Source organism: Gasterosteus aculeatus, chromosome 14, assembly GCF_964276395.1.
Source record: "Gasterosteus aculeatus chromosome 14, fGasAcu3.hap1.1, whole genome shotgun sequence".
In the NCBI taxonomy this organism is placed as follows: Eukaryota; Metazoa; Chordata; class Actinopteri; order Perciformes; family Gasterosteidae; genus Gasterosteus; species Gasterosteus aculeatus.
This window is the reverse complement of record NC_135702.1, coordinates 12,398,631-12,412,006: the sequence shown is the minus strand read 5'-3', so window position 1 is coordinate 12,412,006 and position 13,376 is coordinate 12,398,631. Positions and strand designations below refer to the sequence as shown.

Genomic DNA, 13,376 nt, shown 5'->3' with positions numbered 1-13,376 from the left:
GATTGAACACATTTCACTGTAAACCAAACGTTGGTTTCTTCCTTTGTTAACTTACTGGGAGCCCCCTCCTGCCACGCACACCAGGGAAACCCTGGTAGCCTTTCAAACCCTGCGGGCAGAAGGAAATATGATGAGCACACAATATGTTCAGGAAAACGACACCATTACACGAGAACACGTTGACCTGGAAATAAAGAATCCCATTACATTCAAACGCTTACTCTGAAGTGGGAAAGCTTTATGATTACGTGTGGCATCAAAAATAAAGGTCAACGCTTCAGACACTGGTAAATAAGAGCCTCAGTGAGTTTGATGTGCCTAAAGGAGAGAGTTGAGTTGATAATATCGTACCTTGAACCCAAACATGCCCTGCAACAGAGGAGAAGACAGGGGAAGAAACGGGCATCAGCATTTTATTTCTCACCCCGTGAAGTGCATTTATTGACAAATAGCTTTGTGCCAGTATTTTTTAATCTGCTGCGTTAAGAACTCATCAGATTTCATAACATCGATATTGTGAGATGCATGTACTGGTAAAATATATTATAACATTGTTTTGTGCTAAAGCCGTGTCTCAAGTGTCCTGTAGTTGACCCTGATGTGCAAAGAGCAGCATGATACAAAATGTTGCTTTGCAGCTGCGCCCTGAGAAGGGAGAGCGGTTAACTCGATCTCATAGAAGCTTCAAAACAAAGGACTTCTGTTCATGGCCTTGGTTCATATCTTATTCGGAACTTTCGTTCCGGATCCACGTTTTTACTTTATGTCAATTAATAATGATTTGCACCGGCCACTGAGGAGGATCTTGTGTGTGTGTGTGTGTGCTACCCTCAGCTTCACCTGGGTTCTTATCTCAACCTGCTTTGTAGCTTCTCGTAACTGGCACAGAGAATGTTCTTCACATGTGTATAAAAACTCAGCGTTTTCACTGCTCGGGGGGTATGTGCTGAGATATGTGCTGGTGTGTTTGACCTCCTGCCTATAGGCAATAGTTAGAGCCAGATATCTGCGGAGAATTGCTCATGTAATCTTTTTCTCTTCTAAATAAATGTTAACTTTTTGACTTTAATTGATCAACGTGCTGCGATTCTTCTCATCAACCAACTCGGGGGGATCGGAGATCCTGACAATATCAAAGAACTTACAGGCAGTCCTGGCGTCCCTTGTGTTCCCCTCGGTCCCGGGGGACCAATATTTCCCTACAGGAGAGAGAGAAACAAACCCATTTATCAGAGTGGAACATCAATACAACATGTTCAAAGGTAGCAAAACCTTCCCCATCAAAACAAAACATCAGAGGGAGAAACCAAATACAATATTAGTTTTGAGTACCTTCTCTCCCATCGGGCCCAGTAGACCAGGCAACCCAACAAGACCACGGATACCCTGGAAAAGACGAGGAAAAAAATGACCGGTTGCTATGACAGTCGATTTCCTCAAATTAAAAAGAGTGAGTGTAGATTTGATCAGCCTCTTCATGCTGAGGCCAAGTGGGGACTTTTACATGAAGAAAGACATGCGAACACTAGTCACCCTGTTGACACCACAGCCTGCTAAATCTATCAGGAATTTCTTGGATCATAAATAGCGAGCATCACCAACTTCTACCTAATACATGAAGTTAGTTTGATGTAAAACAGCGGCCATCCCAGACCCCTCATTCCCTGCTTTCACGTGACTGCACTGTAATCATTGGTACAGTAATGATACAAACTTCTGTATGTTTGATGCAAACATAGTTAGTTGTCTATGTCCATATTAGCAGATTAACTGTCTCCTACCTTCATGCCATCAGCTCCAGGGGGCCCCAGCAGACCCATGTCTCCTTTCTCACCCTGAGGACAGAAACACTACAGTCAAGTCTCTTGAATCCGACAGCTCATCAGCACATCCTGGTGAGAGAGAGAGTTCTACTAGAGCCGGAACTCGGCCCAGCAGGTGACAGCATTTCATGAGCATGGACCAGATACGGTATCTTTCAATTTTGGCTTATTAATCTGTCTGTTTTGGCAAAAGGCTTTCCTCACACGTCTTTATGATGATCCACGTGTATCAGCTGTGTGCCATCTCATGAAGACAATTCATCAAATACTCTATGGTTAGATGCAGGTCTTTTTATATGTTGATTCTCACAATGAACTAATATGGTTCTTTTACCTCTTTCCCCTTTGTGCCTTGATCGCCCGCCTCTCCACGCAAGCCCGGGATTCCCTGCGTGACAAAATAATAGCAAGTGGATGTTAATTCACAGAATTCCAAAATCAAATGCACTTTAATGAAATTCATTGCTTTATTGATCTCTTCACGACGAGCAGGAGAGACGGCCAAATGAAGCAAATGTGCTGATATGTTCATCTGTGACATAAACCCAGACATCAGGTGACGAATGAACTTACGATGAGCCCTGGCCATCCAGAGACGCCATCCAGTCCAGCTCCCCCCTTCTGGCCCTGAGCGATGAAACACAATCTGCTGTTGACTCATCCGTCATCATTTAAACACAGGTATGGAAAACCTGTGGCTTTGTTTCTGCGTATCCCACCTTAGGTCCTCTGTCTCCCCGGATCCCTCTGATTCCAGCCTTCCCCCGTTTCCCCTGTGGACAAGTTTGTAATGTTTTTCAATGGGGCAACAGGAAGCAAGAGGGGACACTAAGCCCTTCATGTTTTATGTATGATTCTGTACAAGCTGCATCTGTCAGAGTGGCTGCTTCTGGCCATTTCCATATTATCTGTTGGTTGGGTCCTGTTATAAATACCACACAAAGACTGAAAACGTTAAAAAAAAGAATAGCACGAGCATAGTAGTACAGATGCTAAATTAACTAAATATTAACCTTCTTTGATTCATCACAACAGGAAATATATGTTCTTTACTTTAATATATGTTATATGAACTTCAATTCACCAGCAAAATGTTACCTAGACTATAACAACTCTTACCCTCCTTCCAACATGACCCGTCTTCCCTGGTGATCCATCCGGGCCATCATCTCCCTGCAGTGGTCAAACACACAGTGAATGCTGAAGGAGCAAATTAGTTTCTGTTTGCACAACTTACTAATGTAAGAGAAGATCTGCAGTGTTGTCTTTAAACTGCAAGTGTCACTGCCAGTACTGGTTAGTACAGTTTAAAGTCATAGTTAGATAGTTTGGAAAAGCAATATTGCATATTGGGGGAGCAGCATTGGAGCCGGTGACACCAACAGACTTAACAAACTTGTTAAGAAGGCCGGCTCCATCATTGGCTGTAAACAGGACAGCTTGGAAAAGGTGGTGGAAGGGAGGTCACTGAAGAAACTGTTATCCATATTGGATAATCCTGACCACCCCCTCCACCACCTGCTACAGGGACAGCGGAGCACCTTCTCCAACAGACTCCTTCAGCTCCGCTGTCACAAGAACCGATACAGGAGATCATTCCTGCCCAGTGCAATAACACTTTACAATAAATCATCCCTGGCTAAATAATGACAATAACAACTATGTACTGCTGTGATGTTGCTGCTCTTCCTCTTCCTCTTCTCCTTTTACAAATTATTTGTATTTGGACCTTATTTGTAAGGTTATTCTTTTGTTTCAGTTTTAGTTTATTTAATTTAATTTAATAATTTAATATTTCTATGTGTAATAAAGTATCTATCTATCTATCTATATTGAACAGACAGTTCTAACTCTATCAGCCAACATTTTTTTATTCCTTTAACTTGCTATCCTTCAATAATTCCCTAAATTAAAGTATATTACGTCATCTTGGAATTAAGCAGAATAACCATCCAAATGGGTGAAAATATTTGAAAATTAGGTTTCAATGTTTTCTAAAACTCCAATGTTTAAAAGATGCTAAAATACATCTTACGATGTATCAAGACCCCAAATGACACAGAAACAAAGAGGCTCTTACCTTTTCCCCCGGCGGGCCTTTTTTCCCCTCTGGGCCGGCTCTTCCTTGCACTCCCTGCAAAGCAATATAGTTGATCAAAAGAAAAAAAAGATGGACAGAATACACTGACACACACGTACACACACAGGGATTTGGTATTATATATATATATTTTTTCAACAATGAATGATCACCAAACAAGTGGTTTAATTTTAGACGAGCTGCTGACGACAATACGATTTCATCATCCAAAGTGTTTCTGTGTTCATTGGCACACTTACAGGAGCCCCCGGGGTACCTGGAGGACCTTGGGGTCCCATCTCTCCAGGAGGCCCCTGGAAAAAGAGAAGGAAGAGGTATAAACAGCACAGTAAGATTGGTTAAGGGGGGGAAGAGAAATATTGGTATCGGAAAAAGTCTTACAGCTAATATGAAATGTGCAGTTTTTACCTCAATCCCTGGCAGAGCCGGAGGACCTTGGATTCCTGACGGACCATGCTCGCCCTGCACAGGTAATTCATATTTTTTTGATGGATATTGGCACAAGGAAAAGCTACATTTTTTGTATTAGAATATACTTCTCTCAAAAAGATGTATCACCTTGCAGAAAGGCCCATGGGTTTTATAAATACCATCATACAGTAGACACATATAACATGAAAAACCTTACCAACCTGTTCCCCTAGTGGACCTGGAGCTCCTTGCTCTCCCTTGAGCCCATGCGGCCCCTCTTCCCCTTTAGGTCCCCGGTCTCCCTGAGGTCCAACATGTCCTACTGGTCCCTGCCGTGCAGACATCAGAAGAACAGGAACGATGTAGTCTGAAGTCAGACTAAGCTCAATGTCGGTTACTCAATGCCATTAAAAGTTCTAAATTCAGATGGAGAGATCTACGTTGTCTGGAATGCCGATACAGGTTAACTGCACCCCGAGAGGAAAATGCAGATTGTGAGGTGAGGGTTTTTATTTTAAAGGCACCATGTACAGTTCAAACATAAATGTCACAATCATGTCATAATATTTGTGATCAATGAGGACACATTGCTGTGCAGATGCTTGTAAAAGTAACGGGATGCTTGTTCATAACTGACATATCAAAGCAAACCAAATAAAGTTAACAACTTTGTAAAGCTTGAGGATACTCACAGGTGGCCCCATCGCCCCTGAGTCTCCTTTGACTCCACGGACACCAGCCATTCCCTAAGCACAGGACCAACACAGAGCAAATGGATGCTTTTCCCCTAGAGCTGAACTGTACGTCATGTTGTGCCACAAGGGACATGGAATCAGAGATTACCCGAGGGCCTCTTGACCCCGGAGGTCCAGAAAGTCCTACAGGCCCGGACATCCCCTGCAGAGGCAGAAGGAAACGTTTTTCAAGCCCTTTTAAAAATGTTATCGGGTTTGATTCCAGCAGAGCACCACTGGTGATGTAGTATATAATTTAAGAAAAGGGGTCATCAAAACAATCAACCCTTTTTTTGACCCTTTTCTCTTTTTGACCTGATGAACACTGCGAGTGTATGACATCTTGTTACCTTCTGCCCTTGAGGTCCATCTGAGCCGGGGGGACCGCGGGAGCCTGCGATTCCCTAAAACGAGCACAAATACACCACAATGGAATATTGACGCTAACACAATGTTGTGGTTAATGTGTGTAGGCAGGAAGAGCTTATCGGTGAGATGAATCAATAAATGTCAGTGCTACATGCGAACAGTTAGCGGTTCATTAAGGCCGCTCGGAGCAGCAGCTCATGCATCCGGGTTACAAACTCACCCGTAACCCCGCCAGACCGGCGGGTCCCACGTCCCCCATCAGCCCCGGCTCACCCTATTTCAAGAGGATGACGTCAGCAACACTTTCTACTTGTCAGTCTGACTGATCACTTATTTCTGCTGGTGCAGCTGATCACTCTGTTTACCCGTCGCTGGTTTTGTTATTTTCTTGTTGACCAATATGGAAAATGACTGGATTAAATGTAACCAAAGCCACGACAGCTTATGAAGAAGGTTGAGCTTGTGGGTTTTATGTATCATGCTGCACAAAATGTTTTACTTCTCTCTACTCATCATGGTTTCGCTGTTTACATGGAGATGCATATATATAAATAAATAAAACTCTTGCCTTTCAGTAGGTTAAAATGTATTATTTTCCAAAACTGTGCTCACCATTAGTCCAATGTGGCCCTTGTCCCCCTTTAGGCCCCTCTGGCCATTTTCTCCAAGGTCTCCCCAAGGGCCTTCTCGACCAGACAAACCTGGAGGTCCCAACTCGCCCTGCGGACAACAATCACCTCCTGATCAGACACTGAAGACATCGTTTAGAGGGAAACCAACACCAAATAGAAAAAACTTTCACTTTCACCACTTGTAGCAAACTCGAGGAAAGTAGTAAATGTACCGTGTCCCCTTTGGGTCCAGGATCTCCAACTTCCCCAGGATGCCCAACATCCCCCTGCAGAGAAGTGAGGAGCATGAGCCTTACTGCACACGCTATTTACAGGAACACATTCACTTTTTTTAGGAGACTGACAAATTAGCCAGTTCTTAAGTCATAAAGACAGGAAATAACATGGATCCCCACGACACCTCCTCCCACATGTGAGGACACCATTTCAGGTGAAGATCATTTTTGTATAAACTGCAGATGAATGCACCTACCTCTTTGCCCTCTGGTCCTGGAGGCCCCTGTGACCCTTTTGAGCCCTCGAGTCCTCTCTCTCCTGGGAGGCCTGGAGGGCCGAGTTTCCCACAAGACCCCGAGTCCCCCTAAGAAATACACAAGAAGACTTGAAATCAGAAACAGTTACTGAATTCAGGCTTCCACGTAGTCCACGACACAAAAAGTCAAACCAACCTCAAGCTCTTATACAAACCAAGCAGACTCATTTCGGTCTCACTCAGGACATGTTTTTGCACTAATTGTAAGTCGCTTTGGATGAAAGCGTCAGCTAAATGACATGTAATGTAATGTAATAATGTTTTAAAGTATGTAAAAAAAATACTCTGCTCTGATTATTATTTTGTTCCCCTGCATAATAAGTATTAATTAAGTATTAAGTATTTTTTGGTAGTTAGTGGAGGAAGGCTCCAGGGTCTGGTTTACATCCACAAACTGCACACTCTACCTGGGAACCTGTGTATGAACAATCAACATTGTAAAGACCCCGATAAAATGCTGCTGTGCTCACTGACCTGGTCTCCTTTCCGCCCAGGTGGGCCCTCGATTCCTGTTTGCCCTGAGAGACCCTGATGAGGCAAAAGTCAAAAGTGAATGTCCACAGAATGGTCTCAGATGCAACTGTAGAAGAGAATCACTGCATAATAGTGGGACACACTGCCTCCTTCAAACTCGACGGACGTTTGTTCCCATTTTGAATAATCCACTAATGATTCACCATAGGGGAGGGTAGAAAGAGCAGGGCAGGGGAATAGGTACTTCTTAAAAAACAAAACGATTGTGATTGTGGCCAACCTGTTGTCCGTGTTGTCCCGTGAGGCCAGCATCACCAAGAGAGCCAGGGAGGCCCTGGAGGTCACAGCAGCGTGCGTGTCAGTATGTGAACACAGATGAAAGGCTACACAGACTACAATCTCACAATAGAAGGGAGCACATGATTCTTACATGCACTGTGGTTTACCTTGTCTCCTCTTTCCCCTGCTGCTCCTAATAACCCATCAGCACCCTGTGGGCCCTGAACATATCAAGCACACGTGGGGTCAAACGACATTGTCCATGTTGTGAACCAGGTGTTCAGACACTTAAGTGAAAACATTGATGGATGCCCGTCTCCCCACACCAGCAAGACAACATGGAGATAAAAGCAGCAGTTGATGGTAGGTACCCACTCACTGGGGTTCCTGCTGGCCCTTGTGGCCCCTGAGGTCCCGGAGGCCCCTGGCTTCCCCTGGGCCCGGGTTTTCCAGCGGTTCCATCACTACCTGGGAGACCTGGAGAGCCCTAGAATAGAGACCAATCATACTTTGTTTTGGGGGGGAGGGGGGAGGTCAAATGGCAAAACAATATAATGCAATCTGTTGCAGCTTCAGTGCGTCTTTGCTATGCAAAGTTTATCACTTTGAATTCATCGTCTAGTCAATTTAAGTCTTCCTCAATGATCATGTTGTATAAGCACTGCATTGAGACTTCAGCTTTCTGACTGTTTGTCCTGAAACTCACAAAATGATGTTGTGTTGTGAAAATGCCGACCTATGAGCCTGACTTCACTATAAACTAGAACTTACTGGTGGGCCCTGTATCCCTTTGGAGCCTTCATCTCCAGGCCGACCCTGTGAGAAACAACACACGTCAGGCAGCAGAAAACAAAAAGAAACAGTCGGTTCTGAAAGTTTCCAAGTGGATTTATTAGTACTTCAAGACTGGATGTCAACATTTTATATTAGGGTATTATAAAGGATATATCTCATTTACTGTTGTTTGAATTCTATTCCCAAAGGCCTGAGAGCAGCAATCCATTAGAATATCCATTAGATCATCCCAGTGAGTGAGCGTGAAGCCGATAATAGAGTTAGATTAAAAAGCCCACGGCTGAGATACTTTTTTTGAGGGGAGTATACTTAATTTTTAAAGTCATTTTTATTTTTTGAGTTTTCACATGAATTACATTGTTTTGTGAACCTGTATTATTTTTATTGATTAGTTTTGTTGTTAACACAATGTGATTTCCTATGGGACAATAAGATGTGGTTAAATGGTTAAAGACTGACATCACTGCGTAAGTCCATAAACCACATGTAGAAGAAGCATACGATTTTATTTCCATCTTCAGACCACAAACACTCCAATTTAACCGCACCCTCACCTGAGGTCCCGCGGGTCCCTTGTCTCCAGAAGTGCCTGACAGACCCTGACCAAGAAAAACAGGCAGAGCAAAGTAAGAACATGCCAATCACACTTCTGTCTGAGCTCTGCGTGGGGAAATAATAGCATTTGTACCCACGTGTCTCTACTTTCCCAAGAGTTTTTGGAATAGGAACACATGAAAAAGGGAAACATCCAATAAAAGGAAACTAAAGATTTATAAAGTGATCAATACTGTGCAAAATTGTGATGTTGACTTGTGATGTTGCAGTTTTTTCTCTGTTTTATTCTTGTAGTCTTCATACAATACGTCTACAATTGTTAAAATTTCTCTGCGTATTTGCGCTTCACTTTTTATTTTCCCGTATCCTTTTAACATAGGCAGGCTAAGTGAAACTGAAATAAGGTCAGTTATCATCCTCCAAAAGGACACACACATCTTCTGCATGTAATGATGGCGTCATCATCGGTTTATGATAGATCGATGTTGGATGGGATTAAGCATGAATGAATATCTTTCTTCCAAAAGACAGAATTAAAGCACAGGAGCTTTATTTATCAAGAATATATATCTTTTAAATTAGATGTTGAGTGTATTGTCAAACCTTCAACAAAAAATGAGAACTTTTTTCAGCAATGTTTTCCACAGGCTCCGTCTACTGCACAGGGCTTTTGTTACATGTTATTTTATCCCCTTTGAGAATAAAGAATGGACAGCATTATTTTTCCTTCACTCAGGTTGTCCATCTGTCCCTATTGTTGACGGGGTTATTTCGTGGCTTCCATTGCATTCGGTTTACCACTGTATTCAGTGATGGAGCCAGTAGCTGATGAATCCCTCTGCTCAGCACAGCGCAGCCCGACTCTGTGACAGATTGATGGATTTCACCACAGCAGTGTGCAAACCGTGTGAGTGAGCACAATGTGTGTCCCATGACACTGCAATAAGATACAAGAAGTGGACTTCTTCCATTGCTGAAAGCAATGCAAGAGGGACTTTCTTTGTCCCAAATCTAATCAGCCAAAAGAGGAGGGCAGATTTATAGGGTGCAGAAACTCTAAAGAGTTTCAAAATAAAAGTTGAATCTCCGGCTGATTACAAGAAAAGCGAAGGGAAGTCCATAATGTCAGGAGAAGGAAAGGGCTTGGTCTATTTATTAAAAAGCTGTTTGTGCGTTTCTACGCTCAGGTAGATAGTAGTGTGTCTTCAAAGGGCATCTCGCTGAATGCTAGTCTACTCCCCTGTCCTCACAGCTGTCCTCGTCTACAGATGTTGGTTTAATTGGATAAGTACAGACTACGTGGTTTTCATGTGAATGCCATGTCTAATAAATCGTTTTGTCACTTTTTACCATTGTTTTTTTTTTGGTATAAATGTTCTATTTTGCTCAAACACTGCACCGCTGTCATTGAGGTCATTGAGGTCGGTCCCACGACACTCTAAACTGCAGCGAACAGGACAGAGAGATTTATTTTTGTACTCCGTCAGCCATTATATTTGCCACCAGTGACCAACAAAACCAAACACTGCGGCCGGTTTGCCTCCTGAAATAGCCGCGCCTTCACACCAGCTGCACACTTGACTGGTTTTTACTTTTATTTGCTAAACCCTCCTTGGTGTGACCCTCAGTCCGCCTCTCACACACTCACTGAAGGGAGAATAAAGCAAAGCATAAACTACAGAGCACTTACTGCAGGCCCTGGCTTCCCAACAGGCCCAGGTGGACCTCGTAAACCTGGCTCACCCTGGTGCACAGAAAAGACAGCAGAGGAGACAGTGTCGGTTTTGTCTCAAAAACTCTGTTCTCACATTCATTGTCAAATATTGTCTCAACATAAATTGTCTTCTGTATTTATTTTCAACAGAACGATGACTGTACCCTTTCCCCTGTGAAGCCCGGGGGTCCACGCATGCCTCCGTTCCCCTGGATACCCTGGTGGTAAAAGGGACAGCAGGTGGAAGAATTTAATTCATTATCAGTTAATTCCTCAGGCTCATCAATCACTGGACAATATTTGCTAGATAATCATGTTGATTAATACAGACAAAAGGCTAAAGAAGAATGCTAAATACTCTTTTCTTATAAGAAGAAGAATAAAGAAGAATGGTAAATACTCTTTTCTTGGTAAGGGGTGTTAACTTTCTATATAATAAGGACTCTAGTGTGCATTTAAGTTCATCTACATTTAATACTCAACTTTGTTTTCCATTTCTATTGATGAAAGGATTTTATGAGCTGTACTAATTTGACCCATGACTTTATTTACTATAAAGAAATGTTGTTTTCTAGCAAGAAAAACAATGCATTGAGTATGTGTGTGTGTGTGTGTAAACATAAAAATACAAAATGAATATGAAATAAAACCAAACCTGTAATTATGTGTATATTCCAAACTGCATCGTAGCAAAATACTCCAGTTTGTCAGTTTAACATAATATTCCAACAAATGAGGAGCTGAAGAATCACTTACATACATGCCCACTGGGCCCTGAGGCCCCTCCATGCCCGACTTCCCTGTGAAACCCTGAGAACACACACGCACACAAAATACAGATCCACATAACACAATGCACATGAATGAACGCACAAACAACAGATATCCGTTTGTCTTGAGGACGGCTGTTTTTCTCAGCACTCACCTTGTCTCCCGAGGGTCCAGGCGGTCCCTGAGGTCCTGGTTTCCCCGGTAACCCCTGTCATAGAAAAGTTCTGTCACCAAAGGTTGAAAGTAGCAGTGAATGCCAAGTGTTGTATTATTCAAGTGTGCATTTGACTGATTAGTTAGATGAGATCATTGATCTCAACTGTAAACAAAACCCTGAAACCTTTGTCTCACACGTATTAGACGTCCCATCAATCTGATGTTCTTCCTTGAGCGATACGCTTTAGCTCAGTTGTTAATTTGCACAATAAACTCTCTCCTGTCTGTCTCAACTCTGAAATACGCGACACACAGTAATTACTGTCCTCAAGTGCTCCGTCTTCCAGATTCTAGAGAATGATAAGAAAGCCTACCGGCGGACCCGTCGGGCCATCTGCTCCTCTCACTCCCGCTATTCCTTGGGAACCCTGGAACAGAAGCAAGAGTGATCAGACAATTGCTCAGATAAAAGGAAATGCCACAAGAAGTGAAGACGTCCAGCGAGAGAGGAGACATTATGAGCATTGCAAAGCTGAAGTATAGAAGGGCAAATGTGACACAAACAGCATTTAATTCTAACAATTTAGAATAGTGCTGTTCAATTATTGGTAAAATGAGTTTGGTCATTGTTTTACTGCTAAATTGTCCATGTAATTGTTTCTTGGCCATTTAATTTTCCCATGTGATTATGCATAATGTAATGCGGATTATGATTGAATTCAAGACTCTTCAACATGCCACATTAGTCTTTGGTAACTTGGCAATTAATAACATGCTAGCTGTAACTTCTGGAGTTATTACTGCAAAAAACACATGACGATCACCACTTGTATGTAAATGACTCAGGGCTACTTTCAGCGGTGTCAGAGAACTTTGACCTCTGGACCTCCAAGCCAGTCTCACGTGCGAGCGAGCATGAGGCTATTTAGGCAGAAGCAGGTTTAGCAGAGATGGGTTTGTGTGAGCATGAGTGGATAAGTGAGACTTAGATTATACTGCATGAGTAGATTGAGAGTGGACGCACAAATGTTCTCCGTTCTCCTCTCTGTGATTTATATACAATTGATCATCTTGGTGTTGAAGAATTTGTTTAGGCGGTATATACCATCAAGTGGTTTAACCCTAATAATTGTGATCGAAATAACTAAAGAGTTTCATAACCCAGCATCTGTATTGGACACTAACGCTGCAGTGAACCAGGTTCCAACATCTGGCGGGGAGGTTTTACAGCAGTGGATAAATGCAACGGTTGTTGAACCACATGTCCAATGATCACAGATTGGTAACATGAACTCCGATCATCCTGATCAGGTCTTATAGTGATCACACCGGACACCTTTAACTGGCTGGTAGCAGGTCGTGCTCGGTCCTGGTTAATCCTGTTTTTCTAACAGTGTTACGTTTTCCTGCTCATAAATCCCTCCTTACTCAATCCCGGGCTCTCTTGTAAAGCCGTAATGATTTGTTTTTATCTGGCTGAACTCTGGGCTTGTGCCAGGGAGGCTAAAACGAGCCGGAGGGATGATGTCATGAATCAAATGCTGAACTGACTTACCGACGGCCCGTTAATGCCGCCGCTGCCAGCCGCACCCGAGGGACCCTGAGACAGAGAGAGACAGGGGACATACCAACAGTGCAATTATTCCCAACAGCAGAGGTCATACAGGGTGCGAAACACAGTTAATATCATTATGTAAATGAATTCGAAGCATTTGAATTACCATTATAGGTTTAAACATCTATCTGCTCATTAAATGTGAATCTACAGCCACAAGATCATTAATGCGGTTTACTCGTTCTCACTCGTCAACAATGACCATATATGTTTAAATCATTGCAAAATGGTGCAGTTAAGGCAACAAGGTTACCCAGTTTGAAGTAAAATGAAATCTAGCGAATCAGTTCAGCGCTGATACGCTGCAGACATATTTTGATGTCCACTTTGAAGCACTCGGGTAGCAAGGTACAACAGCCCGGAGGCAGACAGGTAGCAGGCTGGATGGATCAGTGACTGTTACAGTATGAACACT

General features: G+C 42.9%; 1 protein-coding gene across 2 annotated transcripts in view; it reads right to left on the bottom strand.

Moving 5' to 3' along the window:
• LOC120832092 (uncharacterized) overlaps positions 1–13,376 on the bottom strand; it is a 73,949-nt gene that overhangs the window by 4,713 nt on the left and 55,860 nt on the right. For both annotated transcript variants that reach the window (XM_040198130.2, XM_040198131.2), the window contains 32 exons: positions 12,902–12,946; positions 11,721–11,774; positions 11,345–11,398; positions 11,176–11,229; positions 10,584–10,637; positions 10,396–10,449; positions 8,705–8,749; positions 8,127–8,171; positions 7,735–7,842; positions 7,523–7,576; positions 7,357–7,410; positions 7,077–7,130; positions 6,543–6,650; positions 6,283–6,336; positions 6,051–6,158; positions 5,659–5,712; positions 5,420–5,473; positions 5,179–5,232; positions 5,028–5,081; positions 4,557–4,664; positions 4,333–4,386; positions 4,164–4,217; positions 3,904–3,957; positions 2,943–2,996; positions 2,543–2,596; positions 2,397–2,450; positions 2,158–2,211; positions 1,782–1,835; positions 1,333–1,386; positions 1,146–1,199; positions 352–369; positions 56–109 (listed from right to left, as the gene is read on the bottom strand). In XM_040198130.2, the coding sequence (XP_040054064.2) occupies positions 56–109; positions 352–369; positions 1,146–1,199; positions 1,333–1,386; positions 1,782–1,835; positions 2,158–2,211; positions 2,397–2,450; positions 2,543–2,596; positions 2,943–2,996; positions 3,904–3,957; positions 4,164–4,217; positions 4,333–4,386; positions 4,557–4,664; positions 5,028–5,081; positions 5,179–5,232; positions 5,420–5,473; positions 5,659–5,712; positions 6,051–6,158; positions 6,283–6,336; positions 6,543–6,650; positions 7,077–7,130; positions 7,357–7,410; positions 7,523–7,576; positions 7,735–7,842; positions 8,127–8,171; positions 8,705–8,749; positions 10,396–10,449; positions 10,584–10,637; positions 11,176–11,229; positions 11,345–11,398; positions 11,721–11,774; positions 12,902–12,946 (1,881 nt within the window). The remainder of the gene's footprint in view (positions 1–55; positions 110–351; positions 370–1,145; positions 1,200–1,332; positions 1,387–1,781; positions 1,836–2,157; positions 2,212–2,396; positions 2,451–2,542; positions 2,597–2,942; positions 2,997–3,903; positions 3,958–4,163; positions 4,218–4,332; positions 4,387–4,556; positions 4,665–5,027; positions 5,082–5,178; positions 5,233–5,419; positions 5,474–5,658; positions 5,713–6,050; positions 6,159–6,282; positions 6,337–6,542; positions 6,651–7,076; positions 7,131–7,356; positions 7,411–7,522; positions 7,577–7,734; positions 7,843–8,126; positions 8,172–8,704; positions 8,750–10,395; positions 10,450–10,583; positions 10,638–11,175; positions 11,230–11,344; positions 11,399–11,720; positions 11,775–12,901; positions 12,947–13,376) is intronic.